Below are 18,463 nucleotides of genomic sequence, written 5' to 3' on the forward strand. Positions count from 1 at the left end.
AGTTATATGAAATTTGTTATAGCATATATATATATTTCTAAACAACAAAAACAACACTTATAAAAAAGGACCATAAAAATATTGGAGTCCTCTTTGTATTGCCCAAAAATAGGTAATTATGGTTAACAATGAGACATCACAAGAAATAAAACAGCTACTAAGATTTATTACTTAGATACCTTCTTTAAAATTTCCTTAAAATGCCCCCCCCCCCCCCCCCCCCCCCCAAGTCTTTCCACACTGACCTTTTTTTTTTTTTTCTTTTTTGCAGAAAGACTGAACGGAACCTCCCGAGCTTTTTTCCTTTAGACTAACCCATACAAAGATGAAGACGTGACTTTGAAGATATTCTTGGCTATGACCGCCGTACTTCAAACAAAAACCCACTTACACAACAATACCAGAAGATAAAATAAAACGACACAAAATTAAAGGTTCAACTAAAACGACTTTCTCCAAACTAATCAAAAGAAAAGCTAACAGAGGAAGAAAAATAAGGTGAATGAACTCGACGTGAAACATCATACCAAACCAGGTTGTAAAGTTATAGGAGGTTTGGATTATAGTACAGCAGTTGTTATTTTTCTGAGATGATAAACATTTTCTTTTCTTCTTCATATGGTTCCAACTTTCATTCATTTTGCCAGGGTGACGCTGTAGTGCTTGAAGTTGGATTAGCATCACCTGCACACAAAGCCAATTAGAAACTTCGTCCTGTCTTTCCTGGGCCACCAGATATACTCTGCTGGGTGATAAAGGACAAAAGAAGGAACACAAAAAAAAAAAAGCATTAGAAAGCATACATTTCATTAGAATGAGTCCTGAACATGAATACTGTTCACTGCAGTGTATTTTGCAGGCTTGCTGAAACATAAATAAATGGGAAATAATTCTAAGAAATTGTGACGGCTCAAAATTTCCTGCAAGTGTAACAGAAACACAGATAATTACTATAAAAACACCCTGCCCAACAATGTGTGCACACATTTCAGAACGTCTAGGCTGTCAAAAATATTACACTATAGGCTTAAACCACTTTAGCATTTGTTTATATACTGACCGGCCACTTTATTAGGTACACCGTTCTGTAACTGTTAAGCTGCTCATTAACGCAGATATCCAATCAGCCAATCACATAGCAGCAGCGCGCTGCATTTAGGCCTGTAGACATGGTCAAAACGACCCGCTGAAGTTCAAACTGAGCATCAGAATGGGGAGGAAAGGTGATTTAAGTGACTTTGAACGTGCCACGGTTGTTGGTGCCAGACAGGATGGTCTGAGTATTTCAGAAACCGTTGACCTAACTGGGACTTTCCCACATAACCATCTCTAGGGGTTACAGAGGATGGTCTGAAAAAGAGTAAATATCCAGTGAGCAGCAGGTCTCTAAGAAAAAAAATCCTTGTTAATGTCAGCGGTCAGAGGAGATGGACCAGAGCGCTTTGAGACAGCAACAGTAATTCAAATAACCACTTGTTTCAACCAAGGTATGCGGAAGAGCATCTTTGAACACACACCTCATTGGACCGTGAAGCAGGCGGGCTGCAGCACTAGAAGAGCACGAGGGTGCCGCTGGTGTCAGCTGAGAAGAGGGAACTGAGGCTGCAATTCCCACAGGCTCACCAGAACTGGACAATAGAAGATTGCTTGGTTTGATGAGCTTGCAATTTCTGCTGCAACATTCAGACGGTAAGATCAGAATTTGGCGTAAACAACATCAAAGCACCCTGCCTCGTATCAATGGTTCAGGCTGCTGGTGGTGTAATGGTGTGGGGGATATTTTCTTGGCACACTTTTGAGCCCTTAGTGCGAACTCCACAGCATACTTTGTATTGTTGCTGACCATGTCCATCCTTTTATGACCACAGTGTACACATCTTCTGATGGCTGCCTCCAGTGGGATAACACACCATGTCACAAAGCTCAAATCATCTCAAACTGGTTTCTTTTAAGTTCTCTGCACTCAAACAGCCTCCACAGTCACCAGATCTCAATCCAACAGAGCCCCTTCGGGATGTGGTGAATGTGGAGATTCATGGATCTCAAATCTGCAGCAACTGTGTGATCATGTCGATATGAACCAAAATCTCTGAGGAATGTTTCCAGCACCTTGTTGAATCTGTGCCATGAAGAATTAATGCAGGTCTGAAGGCAAAAATGGGTCCAACCTGATACTAGCAAGGCATACCTAATAAAGTGGCTGGTGTTGTATATCCTGCTGTGGACTCTTGTAACAGAAGTGATGCTAAAAAGCTGAAAATTTTACATTCCCTTAAAAAAAAAAAAAAAGTTTTGCACACATGAAACATCTATAAAAATAGCTGGGAGCAGACGGGGTTTTACATGTAACAATGTGTCTGTACATTTGAGGGACAACGTTAGCAAAAAGAAAGCTATTGTAGTGCCAAGATAAGCACTTCAAAGATTCAGTTCCTTAAAGATAAATCTGCACAGGGAAATGTTTAATAAATCAATGCAATGCTTGTTAGTGAAACATTTTGGAGTTTAGATCTAAAAAGTTGTGCAGGAATGTAATGAGAGTCCCGTCCTTGGACAGAGCTTGGGTCAAACACTTTTAAAAGTTGTGACATACCCTATAGTTCAATTACAATACATATGATTTTTCTACTCAGATATGGAACTATTTTAAGATGGAAACACTTCAAAATGTCAATAAAAAAGAAAAACGGAAGAACCGGTAGTATGTGTGCGAGTGACTGATGTATAATCCTTTCCTTCATAAAACTAACACGAATAATTACAATTCTTGTGATGTGCGGCGAGCTTCTCTCCTTTTTTTTTTTTTTTGGTTGAAGACCTCAAACAAACGACCTCGAAAAGAGAGAAAGGGAAACCCTCCGTCACACTCACACTTTACTACCAGCTCTGCTGTTTCCCCCGGAGAGGTGAAGAAACAACGATTAATGCGATGAACACATATTACAGATTACAGAAATGCACAGTAAATAAAATGCAATACCTCTGATGAGATGGCAACCGGCCACCTGTTCAATGGTATCCATTTGTAAAAGCTGTCGCAATCAACGGGCCCTAAAAGTGTACAGTTAGTGCTTTTGTCAGTATGCATTTCAAAGAGAGAAAAGTGAGTATCATATCAACTTTTATCCTGTCTTTCTTTTTTTTTTTTCTTTTTTTCCAGCTAGCATGAATGTGAACGTTGTGATCATGTTGAGTAGCAGAGCAGGAGAATACTGGAATATCGGAATATCATTCCACCTCTTTTCACACTCCTCTAATGGAAGAGGAGTGATTGCAGAATTACAACAGGAAGAAAAATCCACCGTAATGGTAAAAGATATTAAAAAGAGATTGATCGGCTCTGTACGGTAAATGATTCATACTGTACTTAATAATGCAAGACATTATAACAATGTAGCACTCAGATTACAAGCTCTAAATAAAAACATGTAATAATGCACACAATCCCCATTCATGCTAACATACACAAGTGATTTAATCTGAAAGCATGCAGAGAACAGGATCACAAACACCCTTCAGTAAGATCAGTGCGTTTCTGACTATTGACTGTCTTTCATTACTGAGGCTCAGTTATCGGGAGGCTGTGAGCTTTCCCACTGACAGGTCTGTAAAAAAAATGATTGGATTCAAACACAACAGTGAAAAGAAGAAGAAGCAGAAGCACTTTCAGCAGCGATTGCTCGTCCTTATCACCTCAATCAGCTAATTGCGCTCTAATTGTCTTGCATAAAAAAACGGTTAAGTTCATTAAAGCTTCTTCACAGTGGCTGTTTTCATACTGGCTAAAGGGATTAATAAAATCAGTGGAGCATAAGACAGAAGGACAAATCAGTGAATCTGAAGTCATCCATGAGGTTCTGAGATATGATGATCTTATACGTACTCAGATCAGCAGCATCCTCGGTAAAGAAATGAATTATAAAGTGCATTTTAGTTCTGAATCATTTCCTATTTTAATGTTCTGAATAGAGAGATGATGTCGGCGAGAGCAGGAAGTCAGAGGGGCTGCTGCATCACCTCTGCTTTATTGATTCGCTGCGATTCTGAAGTGGCGATTTAGTCTGAAGTAGCATTACGGGCAGAAACATAAAATACACTACATATTCTTCACCGGTCTGTTTCATAAATCAGCTACATTCAGCTGCTTCAATATTAATCTCATTGCTTCCGAGTTTTCTGTATTTTATTTTTTTTTGGATTGAAAGACTTGTTTTTATATTCTCTAACTCAGCAATAAACTGCGGCTGCACACTGTTGCAACAAATGGAAAATAATTGTAACAAATGGCCTCATTTCCATCTGTGAACTATCTGCTGGTAAATCTGCCTTGAAAATGAGCCAGCGTGGAGTTTCATAGCAAATATTTTGCTTCCTACACTGAGACCAGCAGATTAAAGCAGATAGCCAGTGGACCTAAAACAATTAATAATAGGGGCTTTGCTCAGGGAGGAAAAAGCCTCTAAAATGTACTTTTTCTGTTAAGCTCTGCTTTGCGTGGATATCATAAATCAATTACTCACACCTCTAAAAATTTAAATGAGCTATTTTTTTCCTTTTCATCACCTATTTGTACATTTGTGACACTATCCAATACCAGCAACCCATTATGGCTATATGTGTGTGTGTGTGTGTGTGTGTGTGTGTGTGTATAGCTGCCACACTTACTACAACTGATTCAAGCGCATGTGATAAATCTCCTTTTGTATTTCTCACAAAAAAGTGTGATTTTAAAAAACACAGCATAAGCCACAGTTTGGCACAAAGGCTTACACTTAAAAAACCCACAACCAGCCCAAATGATCACCTAAATAAATAAATAGATAAATATCTGTTTACTGTAGTATGAAATTCAAGTTAATGATGTGGACTATAAAGTTTGGGAAGTGTGTCTTCACCCTGTAGTCTTTCGGCGCTTGCTTGCGGTACTAATGGGCTTGTCGTTATTCCATCTCAGTTAAGCCATGCATTAATGAGCTTGTTTCAGAAAGCAGGTGTTATTTTTATAGTTTACACTGTGTCACTCAGTTCAGTCATGTAAAGCAGCACAAACATGCTCCAATGTGACTTTAAGAACTAAATCCTGCTGCACTTTACTCGGGCCAGAAAATTCACATGGTAAAAATTTAATTACTCGCTGAGGTCGAAGGTAGACTAACGCGCAAGTAAACAAACAGCTGATTGGGTCTTCTTTTGGGGCGTTAGAGCCTTGTTCCTTTTTTTTTGGAGTAAATAAGCTGAGTACATCAGATTTACTTTGGCTGATTCAGTCTTTGCCTGTTCTTAGAAAACTGCCTTAGAAAAACTAAAAAAAAACCCCAAGACATTTTAAATCAAACATTCACAGAGGGAGCAGTTTATGATGCATTTGGGAATCAATAAGAATTTGCTTACTTTACAGTACAAAATAAGCCTGACTTTATTTCTCATTTATTTCAACTGCAGAAATAATGCTTGTTAAGCCATTATATGTGTTTTTAGCTAACCAGCTCTGGCTAGGTTTACACCCTGCAGGTACTCGGATATTGATGGTACCACTGAAACTGCTGTAATGTTGGGAAGCCACTCTGGGAAAGAGGAATGGGGCAGCTGAACAACCGTGTGAATTTCGTAGCTTCATTATCTGAATGGCTGAACTTTCTCCTTGGAGCTACCTTTAGAAGTAAAGATGTTCATGCCGCCTTTAAGATGATCTCTCCAAGACTTTATGATAATAGATCGGTTCACAGAGAACACGGGGCTTGAGAGCACTAATGTAATGTCTTCCTCGTCATACAGTGAAAGTAAGGTGGGACTATTAGCACTCTGATAGGAACTCCTCTTTATTACTGTCACCTCTGCTGGCCTTTCTAGTGTCACGTATGCATTGACTTGGCGACCAGCAGCTAACTGATCAGCAGGAAAAAAGTGCAACAGCATGTGGCCAAGCAAGTCTAACTGGACAAGGGCATTAGGAGACACAAAACCTGGGTGGAAGCATTGTCCTAGTCATGGAGCAAACTCAAGCTCTGGGACAGATGGGTTTCTAAAAATAAAAGAAATTTGTTCGGGGCATGTGACACAGGGTCTAAAATGAGGTGATTTGTGCAACAGCTAAGGGGGGAAAAACATTTGCTTTTGACACAGATAACTTAGAGAGCTGGAATGAGCTTCCACACTGATGTGCAGCATGGTTATGGGACCTCTGAACCTGACAGTAGCAATGAATGGATCCCTGAATACTTTCTAAGAGGCCAGTGGTCATTCAGCGGCAGAATAAACTTCACTTCTTATGTAAAAACTGAGCTGCTTTACAGAAGTACACATTTTTAGTGTCTAATTTTAGTATGCAAGAAGAGGCACGAGGTGCAGTCAGAATTTTAGTACTTACTGTGATGCTGGGGCCAAACCCAGAGCCAGGCTGAGGGCTAGCAGCACTGATGTAGTTGCCCACAGCTGAATCCTGGCTGCTAGGTCCATACAGGTCAGCCACGGGCCCTGGACTGTTAGCACCGGGGAAGCCGCCGGGCCTCGACGGGTTGGTGCCTGCATGCAAACACAACAAGGAGCGGAGCAGCTCAGAACCCCCCAACAAAGATCAGCATATTCTTACTTTCTGTGACTCAGTGGACACACTTAAATCAAAAGAACACATTACTGGATTCATACATTCGTCTTGAAGGGCTTGCTCACATTACAGGTTACTGTATTTGATACTGCGTATTCAATTTCATTTGTAATTGGCTGAAAAATGGTGCAAGATTTAGGTTTAATTTCATATTAAACAAGCAAAATTAAGGGTGAATCCAGTATGAGATTCTAAATATAATCTACATGCTGTGTGTATTATGCACAGGAATAACATTCACTTTGTATTGTCATGCATAACACAAAACAGGCACATCGCTAAAAATACTTCCACCATGCTAATAAACTAGTAAGGTTGCAGTGTAAATGTCGACATGCATAATGTGAAGGAGTACTTATACAGCAACACCAGCTGTAGAATAAGAAGAGTAACACAAGATTATGAGGATCTGAAATTTTTCTGTGGGCATTATGAACCCAAATTTACGCCCTATTCCCTTATAATGACCTACTGGGTATATCCCCACAAAAACATATAAATTTGAGCACTTTTCAGCTGCAAAAGTAACTTCCAGCATAAAACAAAACAGGTATGTCAGGCAAGAGAAGGAAGCAAAGGGGGAAATATAAAAGCTTGACCCGAGTTCATCTGCAGGTCCAAACTTCAGGAGGGAGGGGGGGATAAAAAAAAGAAATACTGTACATGACTTACCACCTTTTGCCCTGTGAGTAAGAGCAACTCAGACTAATAAAATGCCTTTTGAAAATCCATATGCCTACTAAAGGCCAATAACACTAGCAATACAAGGAAAAACAGCCGGGGAGAAAGAAAAATTCAGTGATCTCTTAACAGCAATCTCCTTTGCTGTCAGCTTCGCATAACCCTCCATCTCACCCTTATTCACAGACAAACTGTGAAAAAAAAACTGTGCAGCTGCATTAAAAAGAAAAATCTTCCGACCACAGAATAAGCTCCATCTTGTGTATATATGAGCTCATGAACCCTGTGATGCCTGAGAGGAGGTCTTTGTAGAGCATGTAAAAAGACACAGTGTGACTGCTGTGGATCCAATGCGCTGATGCAGACACACACGGTAAACTAACTATCATTGTCACCTTGTTTAACGTATCACTGCTCCATCTATCAAAGCTACAAGTGACAGGTTAGGTTCACTGGAAGCACCTCAAAGCATGCTTCAGATATTTATGTATAGCACTCTAGGAAAATGAAGCCATCTCACTGAACGTGTATCTAGTGGCGGTGACACTGCTGTTTAACTGTAAGGACTTGAAACAGAGAGTTGCTAGTGTGCTTATCTTGCCCACACAGCCCCCAGCAGGCTGGCTTATTATATAATTAAGGATTTTTTTTTTAGTTGAAATGGCAATCCTCATTTCCTATAACTGGTGATTTTTATTGGAGTGCAGCTCACCCCTCTCTCTGTAAAACAGCTTTTTCAGAGAAAAAAAAAATAATGTAGAGGCTGCAGCGGTTGTGCACTTAGCTTTCGGAGCCAAAACAAAGTACGATGTGGGTCACGATAAGGTCCACTGTAACATGTTTTTCTCTTAAAATATATGTATATCTATATTATATATATATATATCTTTTTTCATAAAGACAATGCTAAGTTTTCTAAAAATAAAAATAAAATAAATAGATTGGAGAGAAACTGATTTCATGCTAAATCTAACTTGTGCTTGTAACAGAAAAATGACCAGTTATATAAAGATTTTATATCTAATGTGTACAATGTCCTATTTTCCCTGCCATGTGCCTGTGTGTCTGTGGACTGAGCTGACCTTTATTTAATAATGTAAAAAATATATATTCAGTTTTTCTTTTATCTACTTCAAACAACCAAAACAAAACGTGTCACTGTCTCTGAATTTCATACAGGCTGCAAATTTCAAGTCTATTCCACATCACCCACGTAAATCGTATTAAGGTCCGCTGACTCGATCGGGAGCTGAACATGTCCTCTATGGCGAGACAAGCCTCGGCTTCAGCAACCGAGTAGTACCTAAAGAATATTTCAGTGGCAATGCATGCAACACAGACACATTCATTAGCCGCTGCTAAAGAGCTGAGGTAGCCGTGACTTTTGACACAAACGCCTCTCTACTCTAACTGCTCTAAATCACCTATCATACACTATAAATCAAAATCCACAGACAAGGGACTTGATGTGCACTTGCAGCCATCAGCTCTCTCCCTCTGCTATGTAGACGTGTCTCCAATGAAACAGTCCACACTGCTTAGCAGAAAGAACAGCATTTCTTCTACCAGGTAGTGGTGATATTGCTGCCTCATGTGCACAAGTGTTACAACAAAAGCCTCCAACAATTCCTTTAGAACTCCAAAAAGTTACATCACTGTAGGTTGTTGTCTTTAAAAGGCTTGTCTTGTAATTTTTTTTCTGCTAGCTGTGCCAAAGTTTGCACAGACAGCCTGTAGTAAATGCCAACATCTGCCTGGGGCAGCTGGCCAACACTTTAAGCATTAGGGGGAAAATCTGGCCGACGCTTCTGCCCTCAGCCCAAAAGACTGACAGGACACATCTCTTTGTCTTCAATTTTTTTTTTTTTTTTTAAAGCTGTTACTGTGGGGTGGAAACACAGTGGTGGGGGACACATGATTCTCTAGAGGCATGAGACCTAACTGCTGTGTCCTAAACCAACAACCAAATCTCATGATGGCATGCCGCAAAGCCAGATTTACATGAAATAAACACTGGTGGTACGTCATGTCAGTGCAAACACAGTCATGAGAATGTAATTATTACAATACAAACTTGATATAAATAGTGTTATTTTTAAAAAGCCTGCATATATTAAAGGCTACTGTCTGCTCTCAAAGAAAAAAATGGGTTGAAATTATATTTAATTTATCTGCATAGCTTGCAGTTACTGAAATCATAATGTGAACTACATTTTACTTAATCTCATCCCCTGCTTTTTAACAGCTGCGATTACATAAGAGAGAAAAGAACAAAAAAAAAAAAAAAATAAGCACAGAAGAAGAAAATGTGCTTGTGTTGCAGAGTAATGGCTGTATTATACAAAAAAAAAATGTTGTCTATTAAGTGTTCAACACTGTACGGCAGTTCTACCAATTTCACACACTAATAATACGGCAATCATTCTTACACTAAGAATACTTAAAGGCCTCAACTAAAAAAAATGGCACTCACTCCCACACTTGCTCTCTCCCTTGCTGTTCCAAATTAACATAAACCTGAGCTCTGTTAAGAGCGGCCAGTGTACTCTCAGACATCATCAGTAGTTATTTTGTTCACATGCAAATGAAGGATTACATTCTGTATGTGTCGACCCCTTATGTGCAAGCAGGGGCTGGAACATAACTTCACAAAGGAACAAAAGATCTACATTAAAAATTGGAAGAAAAAAAAAAAAAAGGAGGAAGAACATGCAATGCTATTTTGTCAGCAAGACATTTTTTTTTTTTAAATATCATTTTTCAAGTTTTTTTTTTTCTTTCCTCAACAAAAGTAAGAGAAAATATGTGTATATAAAAAGATTGGATCATCTGCATGGAATAATGTCATGAATCAAACTGAAAAGTCCAAAATGTGGATGAGATAGATGCTCATATACAAACCTGGGTTCTTAAATTGATCCGGGCTGTGTAGGTGCTGTAGGGGGGAGTTGCAGGCGGAGGTGGCATGCTCACTGTGCAGCATCTGAGCCGCTTGGGGCCCCAGGGAGCCATAGTCAGCAAAGGAGCAGGGCCCCCCCCTCTGGTCACTGGGCGCAGAGTAAAACCCATAATCGGGGAGGCCTGGGAGATACAGTATAGGGTGGGGAGGGGGAGGGGAGGGGACTCCATCATTGTGGAAATCAACTTTTTCATTGTCAAAGTCAGTGTCCAGATTGATAAGCATAGCTTGATGGTGTATTACACCATTTTAAGGTTACATCCTTATATATTTTGTCTGCTTTAGTTGGCCCTCCCTGCCCTCCCTCCCCAGCAGCTCCTGCCTTGTGGCCAGGCCCCCCTGGCATATGGTCCGTGTTTGAAATGTTCAGCTATATTGTTTATACACTAACTCTAAAATAATGGATGTATAAAATCACTCCCTGAAAGGATATAATTAAAAACTGCTCATTAACGTAATTGAAATGGACCAAAAGCAATAAATACAAAATACACAGTAAGGCCACAGCTTTGCATAACTGACGCGTCCCCCGTGTTTGTTTGCAAGCATTAATGAGTGAGCTAAAATCTAAGAATCATTAAATTAAAAAAAAAAAAAGAAAAACAGGTCAATACATTTCTCATTTCAAACCAACAATTCTTACTTGACGTACCTGAAGGAAGCTTTTGTAATTTAAATGAAAAGAAACACAGAGCGCACCGATCAATAATGAATTTAAACCCCCTTTTTTTGACCAATAAAAACTGATAAGGTTTTTATGTGAATGAGATACACACACGTTCATGTTTATTGATGATAAGAATTCTCAAGTGTACTAAGTACTCTGAACACGTCTCAGATTGGCTTCCTCGAATTCTTTCTTTGACACAGATGGTGGATTATCAACAGTTTAGAAAATGTCATTCAGCAATAAGTCGTGCTGACATTTATTGCTTGTTCTCTTAATCTGAGCCAAGCTGCTCATATAAAGAGTGCAATTAAAAGAAACTGCTCCTTCTCTTTGATAAGAGAGTTAATCTACTCAGGAGGGACTGAGATTGGTGACACCGGCTTTTCCATGCTGGGTTTCCCCTGCTGTGTGTTTGTTTTTTTATTTGGGTCCTGGAGCGAATAACCATTCAAAGCCACTTCACCTCTACCCATTCAGAGTGAGACAGTCCACTTCTGCCAAATGGAAAGTAAGCACCAGCCATGTTTCTCCCCGCCAATGCTTTTTAGCACTCTGATCTCACCACTTGTGGGCTGTCTGCCCACTCATCAAATTATAGGCTCCAAATAGGGCAGGCTTCCCACGTACGTCACATAATGCCTGACACATTGAACAAAGCTCAAGAAGCAATCATTCCATTTACTTCACTTAGAAAAATGTCACTGAAAATTGATTGGCCTTGCTAATGAGGAAAAACTGGATCAATGGAATAATTATAATGGGGAAAAACATTGACAATAGCACAAACCATGTTATTAGGAATTCATAAGGAATCCATTCCAAATTTATCACCAATTTAGAACAATGTAAACTTGCCTTGTTAGTGTGCAACAATTCAACAAGTGCAAAAAATTCACTTTCATATGATATAAAACCGCCACTAAATGCAACTGAATATGAACCATACTGTAATCAGTATCATCTTGTGAAGTAGCAGCATTACGAAGATTTAGATGGTGTGCACACTCATGAGAAGATGTATCTGATTTGCTAGATTTAGACAGGCAATTATTATTATTATTATTATTTAGACAAAACTCACATTAAACTAGGGTTATTAAAGCAAAAAAAAAAAAAAAAAAAAAAGGTTAAAAGCAATCAACTGAAGTGGGTGCATCTTTAAAACTGTGGCCAGGGCAGGTATGAAAATAATGAGAAGACTTTAATTTGAGGCGAGGCTGTAACTGTAATTGACCCACTTGAACCTGGTGAGACCCTTTGTGAGTTTCTAAGCATCGTGAACTTTTTACCTTTTTGCTCAGCCAGAAAAGTAAACTTTTATGCAAACAGACAACTTAAAACAAAAAACAAAACAAAACAAAAAAACAGGGAGCATCCAGCTGGTTTTGCCCTCTGGGAACATTTCAATAAAGTTTATTCAAACAAGACAACCACAACCACCAGTTGACAGCCGTTACAGTCAGAGCTCTAAAAGTAAAAATGATATTAAAAAGAAGCTCACCACAGCAATATGGACAACAGCAACACAGCAGGTCTAAATGTCTGATTACCAATGCTGGTCTGATTAAAAAAAATTACAACAATCAAACTGGGGTGAGGATCAGACGCAATCCATACCGTTATTAACAGGGACGATGAGCCCCACGCTTACGCGATTTACCCTTTAAGAGTATCACCACAAACAGGGCAGGGCTTGGTGAGAGGCAAAATGAGGGACTCAAGCAGCACAAATATTGGTAAATAAAATTAGAAAAATTGATAGCTTGCTATTGGTGAGGGAGGCTCAGGTAGGAAACTGGCTTTGTTTGGCACAAGAGTACAAGTGAGACACAAACATGCAGGCCCACATGCGCAAAGCCATATATTTTCATCAGTGGCTATCTGATCTGTTATGCAGGACGAGAATGGGCAGAGTGTGCCCACAGCTGCATGAGTATCACCGATCATATCACTGTGCCTCAGACCGTCCCACTATTAATATTCACACAATCTATCCAGAACAATGGGCCTTTCTTGGACTCCTTTTTTCCACTGGCCACTAATTGGATGTAATTACTCATCTACAAAACAAATGAGCGTGTTGAGGTTGCCTTGGAGACTATATCAGGGGACCCAGCAGTGCGAATCGTTTGCAGGGCTTCATTTATACTGATAATTATCTCCCCTGCCCCCACCCTCTTTCCCTTCTGCCCTCAGTGACCAAGACCGGCTGTGAGGCGATAGAGAGGGGAGTGTCTTGCAGTCATCTGTTACTGACATCACTGGGGTGGCTCTCTTTAAGTGGATAAATGCCCTGTTCTTGGTCCCACTTTGCCAGGTGACTGCCTTTAAGGAGGAATCACAAACCTTGAAAGCACTCCTCTTTTTCCCACAAAATAAAAAAAAATAAATAATCGCACTGATGATAAAATATGGCCTCTTGGGTCTTTAGGATGTGAAAAATGTTTTTAGAAGTTTGCCAGAAGTCTGTGCCAAGTTTGGGATTATTCTTCTTTTAAATCCGGAGAAAAACACTTTGCCCACACCTTCTAATGTACAAGCGTTTGCTACAATCAGTGAGAAGACCTCTATTCTGAATTCTGATCATCAGCAAAATATTGACTTTTCATGTGCAAGAAGCTTTGAATATACATGAACATATCTGTTATTTACGCAGTCAACAAATGCCAGGCATCGGGGAATATAAAAATCTATCACCAAGTTCTGCAAACAGAAATTTTCATGCAGCCACTCCTCCCTTTCCCTCGCGGTGCCAGTGAGATTCCTTGGTGGCCATCAAACCACATCACTCCACAGAAGATGTCAATAAACCTGACATGCTGCTCCTCAAATTAGCTTTGAATTTTAGAGCTACCATAATTAGCTTTTCCATTTTCACCAATGTCATTTAAAAATAGCGTGAAAGAAACTAACAGCTCTTTTGCTGTCTAGCCTTGCTTTCACTTTCCATTTGAAATAATCTTTTCTGAATGAATGGCTGAGTAATTAACAGCACTAGACACCCTTTTCGGAGAGCACAGACATTTCATAAATAATACATATTTAATGTCTTGTCATTTTGTGTTCAGAGAAGCTTGGCTAATGAATTTTAACAGATGATTTCTTCTTGCATTTACTCACCCATACTGAGGCCTCTGTTTTCTTTGCTTTTCATTTTATGCCTGCTTTTCCCTTTTTCTTGCCACACTTTCCCGCACCAGACAACCTCAACAGAGGTATGGATTTACCTTGGGGAAGGACTGTGGAAAGTTCCAGTGTGAAGAGAACGTGTGAGCACTGAATCACGGGTAAAACAATGTGCAACAGTGAAAGAAATCAGTTCGCACCAATTTGCAGCAGGAAAGCCCAGACGGGCCACACTAAATGATTTTAATGCAGATTTTAACCTGTGAGGGATCGGGTCTAGTTGGGACTGAGAAAGGGCACTCAGTTATCGACAGTCGGCACAGATTATCCTATCGTGAGCAGCCTCAGCGCTGACAGCACTGGCCTTTTGGCTGAACACATTTTTTCAAACATGTCTGGTCAGGCTTAAGTGGTCTGAAGAAATCTAAGACTCTCTGTGAGTGAAATCTGAGCGTGATACCGGCTACGTCTAATGGTCATTTAGACACAGAGGGAAGAATATATGAATAAATCGAAGGGGAACTGACTCTTAGAGCAAAGCTTACTCAGACATTGTATGTTAATGGATTGCTAAATCTCAGATCCATTTATTATATGTTATCATTGGTGTGAAGAAGCTACTCCCTCATTCACAAGGGGTCACCACAGCAGGTAGCACCACATGTTTCATTTAGAAGAGTTTTACACTCTCTGCTCTTCCCCAAAGGAGATTTGTGTCTCTGGCTGGAATTGAACCAGGAGCCTTTCGCTTGCCAAGTGAATGTGTAAACCACTACACCATGGAGCAAAACACTATGAGGAAACCTATGTAATTCTTCTTTTTTTCTTCAAAGTAAGCATCCTGCAATGTTTCTCTGCATTTTGAAATTAACTATATAGTGCAAATGAGAAAAAAAAAAAATCCTGCACTTATAAAGACGTATCAAACACATACTGTAGTCCAAAACTGAATTCACAGAACCAATAACAAAATACCTTCCTACCATTAAGATTTCTTTGAAGAGTGTGTTATGTATGCAGCCCCTGGAGGGCAGAGTGGTGATGTCCCTGAAGGCCTGTGCCTGTAACCTCAGAGCATCTGCTCCCCACAGCTGTGAACCACCGCTTTGTGGTGGAGGTGCAAAGGGACACTTTGCCCTCCTCGATGTGTCACATTTTTCCCTGGCCTTAAAACAAAAACCCAAGCAGGATGGGTTTGGCATGCCTGCTCATGTTATTTTGCACCAAATACATGTAAAGTGCTTCTGGCCTCTGAGCTGAGCTCTGCAGATTAGCATCTGCGACAAATGGACCCATGCTCACTAAGAGCCAGACTGATTAAGCCTTGCGCACATAGCCAGTCCTACTCTCCTCTCAGGCACTGCTGAAGATCACAGAGCTTGTTGGGAGGAAATTGATAATAATCTTAACTTGGAAATGACTGTCACTTTTCCTTTCTTTTAATCGTTGGAAAATAAAAGAGGTGGAAGACGAAGTGAGAGGAGAAAAAGAGAGATCAGAACAAAGAGGAGAAGCAACTAACTGAGGGGAGGAATAGATTTTAAATGATGTGAAGACTAAATCCCAATAAAACTGGCAGGGGCACCTCTGCAATTTATACTGCTGCACAATTTATGCATAGCCCTGGCCACAGCCACTCTATTTCAGTTCTGAGCACCTGAGTCAAGTCCGACATACTGTACATAGCAAGTACCCAGACCTGTAAATGCAGTTAGATGTGCTCTGTGTACACTGCAGGTAGAGCCGAGATCTGAGACTGACATTTGAGCTTCTCAGAAAGCTCAGAGGGACTCAGGAAAACACTCAACCAGAGTACACTGGGACCTTTGAAGTTCCCTGGACTGTCAGAACCATCTGCATGAGTTGCATTTTCTCAGTTTTCATCTGACAGCGCACAGGAGATTTCACATAAGTCTACTTTAAAATGAGAAAGGAATAACAGAATGAGGAGGAAAGAAGATCTTTAAAAGAATGGTTGAATTAATGTCATTCTCAATGCGTTTTTATTAGCAAGACAATCTTTTCAAATCTTCAGTGATATTTTCAGCCTGCAATTCTGGTCAGGTTCTTGCTGACTTGTATGTCTAAAATTACCATCGAGTTCCTAAACAAAATACCTGTCAGTCTCAATAACTGTGGCAACTATGGCTCGTTTTTTTATAGCTTTACTCGTCACATCAGCAGCAGAGGTAGAGTATAATTGTCTAAACTGCAGCACAGGTGCTGAGGCATGCATTAATCATTTCCAAATAAGTCATTCCCTCCACGCAGGCCTTAATATACAGATGTTCAGCCACGCCAACTGCTATAACACGACTGCCTTTTGGGACCTCCAGTGGCACCCAGTCATAGCTTAAACCACCACAAAACCAGCCTAAAAATCCAAGTATGTGCTGGCACCTTTCTACCTCCAGGCGATGGTAAACTCTGTCAAGTAGCCACAACTCTCTGATCTACTTCTCGCCTGAAGCTACAGTTTCTCAAACGTCCCCAAAAAACACACATCAAGACTACCCCTCGAGCACTGTTGCACTTGAGAGGTGCAGCATACGGCCTGGTGGAGATCAGAACAGCAAAAACACCTCTTCAAATACACACTGAACACCAACCTTTGCAAAGAAATATTTGGACTTACACCACCACAGACTCAGCTTTTATTAGCCAGTCTGAGCAGTAATCATCAACTCAGGGTTTTATTTTCCCGACTGACTGGTAGTTCTTATTGCCTCAAAATAGACAAGAACAGTATCGTAGTAGTGTTAAAATATATAGTTCAAAAATATGATTAAGCACTAAAATACATGGTAATAGGTCAAAGAAAAAGTGGCACAGGCCCACTTAGATGTGTCTGTGGTTTCCTGCTAGAAGCAGGCCACAGTGATCCAAAATACACCTTGTCATCAGCAGTGGTCTGTCACACAGAGAGAGGTCAGCATGCTGTCATTTTGTCTGCTGAGCACTGGGAGTAGGGCGAAAGTGCCCTCTGTCAGCGGTGGAAAATGTCTTCCTCATTTTTCACAACACACTCTGTGTGTATCGCTGACGATCTCCAAACAAGCCTCATTGTACACATAAAGGCTGCACAAAAAGGCTTCCTTTAGTATCCGCTGACATCTCGTGATAATTAAGAATGCATTTTACTTTTATTGAACGTCTGCGGCTTCAGGTTTAGGTGACATCATGTCACCAATGCTTCTCTCATACTGGGTCGGAGCGCACAAATACATATACAATATGTGGTGCTCTATGGAAACTGTAGGTGGAGTCAAAGCACATGGAATCCTTTTTTAAAGAATCCTTGCCTGCACTAAACTATGAGAATTTAGCAAAAATGAAACCAATGGCATTGCTATTCCTGAGCTGACCGTGGGGCTGAGTGTGCTGCAAATTAAACCTTACGACGGGATGGAGATGCAGCAGCATCCCCAGACGATACACAGAGAGGAAGGTCAAGTCTAAACAACCTGTGTCCTCTGTTTGGTTTGTGTCAGCGTAGAGAGGAGAGCACTCAATGTATTATTCCATGCTGCATGTTAATGGCATCATCTTGAGGACTTATAATAAATCATTAATCAATCATATGTAACTCAAAAGTCACAAGATGGAGAGCCGCACTTGTGAAGTCATCAAGAGGCATTTGTTAAATTTTTTCTCCAGAGAATAGAACAGATAATAAATGGCGACAATAAAACAGAATACCGCTGATTTAGACCTACTGACATTTTACGGGTTCAGTCAAATTACACTCATATTCCAGATTTTGCTGCAGTTATTGCTGTTATATTTTTGCTTTTCAGACAGATTCTGCCATTTACTGGAGAATTCTCTTTAAACTGTCTCATGGCTGTTTAAGTACTCTAAAACAGGCCCATGATGTCACTGTTTTTCACTCTGACACCCCTCCCCTCAGCCCCTGTTCATAATCATTTACTTGTCTGCCTTCCATTTGCAGCTGTCAGAATTAAACTGTGCATAATAGCTGCCATCACGTCTCTTGCTTCCTGGCTGCTGCTAACCCCAAATCAACATTCCTGCTTCTTAGTGATGTTCATTGCAATTGTTGGTTAAGTTCTTTGTTTTCAAAATACAAAATCAAATAGCTTGATGTGAGAGAAAGAGCATCTGATTGGCTTCCAGTGTTCCCTCTGTTGATTTGAATTAAGTTCGAATGAGGAGAAGCACGTGAGTTTGGTTGTCTGCACGCACGCGTGTGTGTGTGTGTGTGTGTGTGTGTGTGTGTGTGTGTGTGTGTGCGCGCGCGCCTGCGTGCAGGTAGTGTGCGCTCGTACTGTAGCTGTCAGCCTGTTCATGTGCAATAGTGTGCATTTCACATCACAGCACATGTCATTAAACAGCAATTGTCTCCTGACTTTATATCTGTGAGCCACTGCACAAACCAGACAACATCTGAGTTACAATTAAA

The 18,463-nt window shown here is 40.3% G+C and overlaps 1 protein-coding gene across 4 annotated transcripts in view; it reads right to left on the reverse strand.

The window, feature by feature from the left end:
- Positions 1-226: 226 nt before the first annotated feature.
- The window catches only part of msi2b (musashi RNA-binding protein 2b), a 262,689-nt gene continuing 244,452 nt past the window's right edge, over positions 227-18,463 (reverse strand). For 2 of the 4 annotated variants that reach the window (XM_030746354.1, XM_030746353.1), the window contains exons 12-14: positions 6,368-6,522; positions 2,981-3,051; positions 227-742 (exon numbers count right to left, since the gene is read on the reverse strand). In XM_030746354.1, coding sequence (XP_030602214.1) covers positions 3,010-3,051; positions 6,368-6,522 — 197 coding nt within the window. In that variant the 3' untranslated portion in view covers positions 227-742; positions 2,981-3,009. Of the gene's footprint in view, positions 746-2,980; positions 3,052-6,367; positions 6,523-10,186; positions 10,367-18,463 lie in introns of all 4 variants that reach the window. The other 2 variants (XM_030746352.1, XM_030746351.1) reach the window with 2 other exon arrangements.

Source organism: Archocentrus centrarchus, chromosome 14 (assembly GCF_007364275.1).
Source record: "Archocentrus centrarchus isolate MPI-CPG fArcCen1 chromosome 14, fArcCen1, whole genome shotgun sequence".
Classification (NCBI taxonomy): Eukaryota; Metazoa; Chordata; class Actinopteri; order Cichliformes; family Cichlidae; genus Archocentrus; species Archocentrus centrarchus.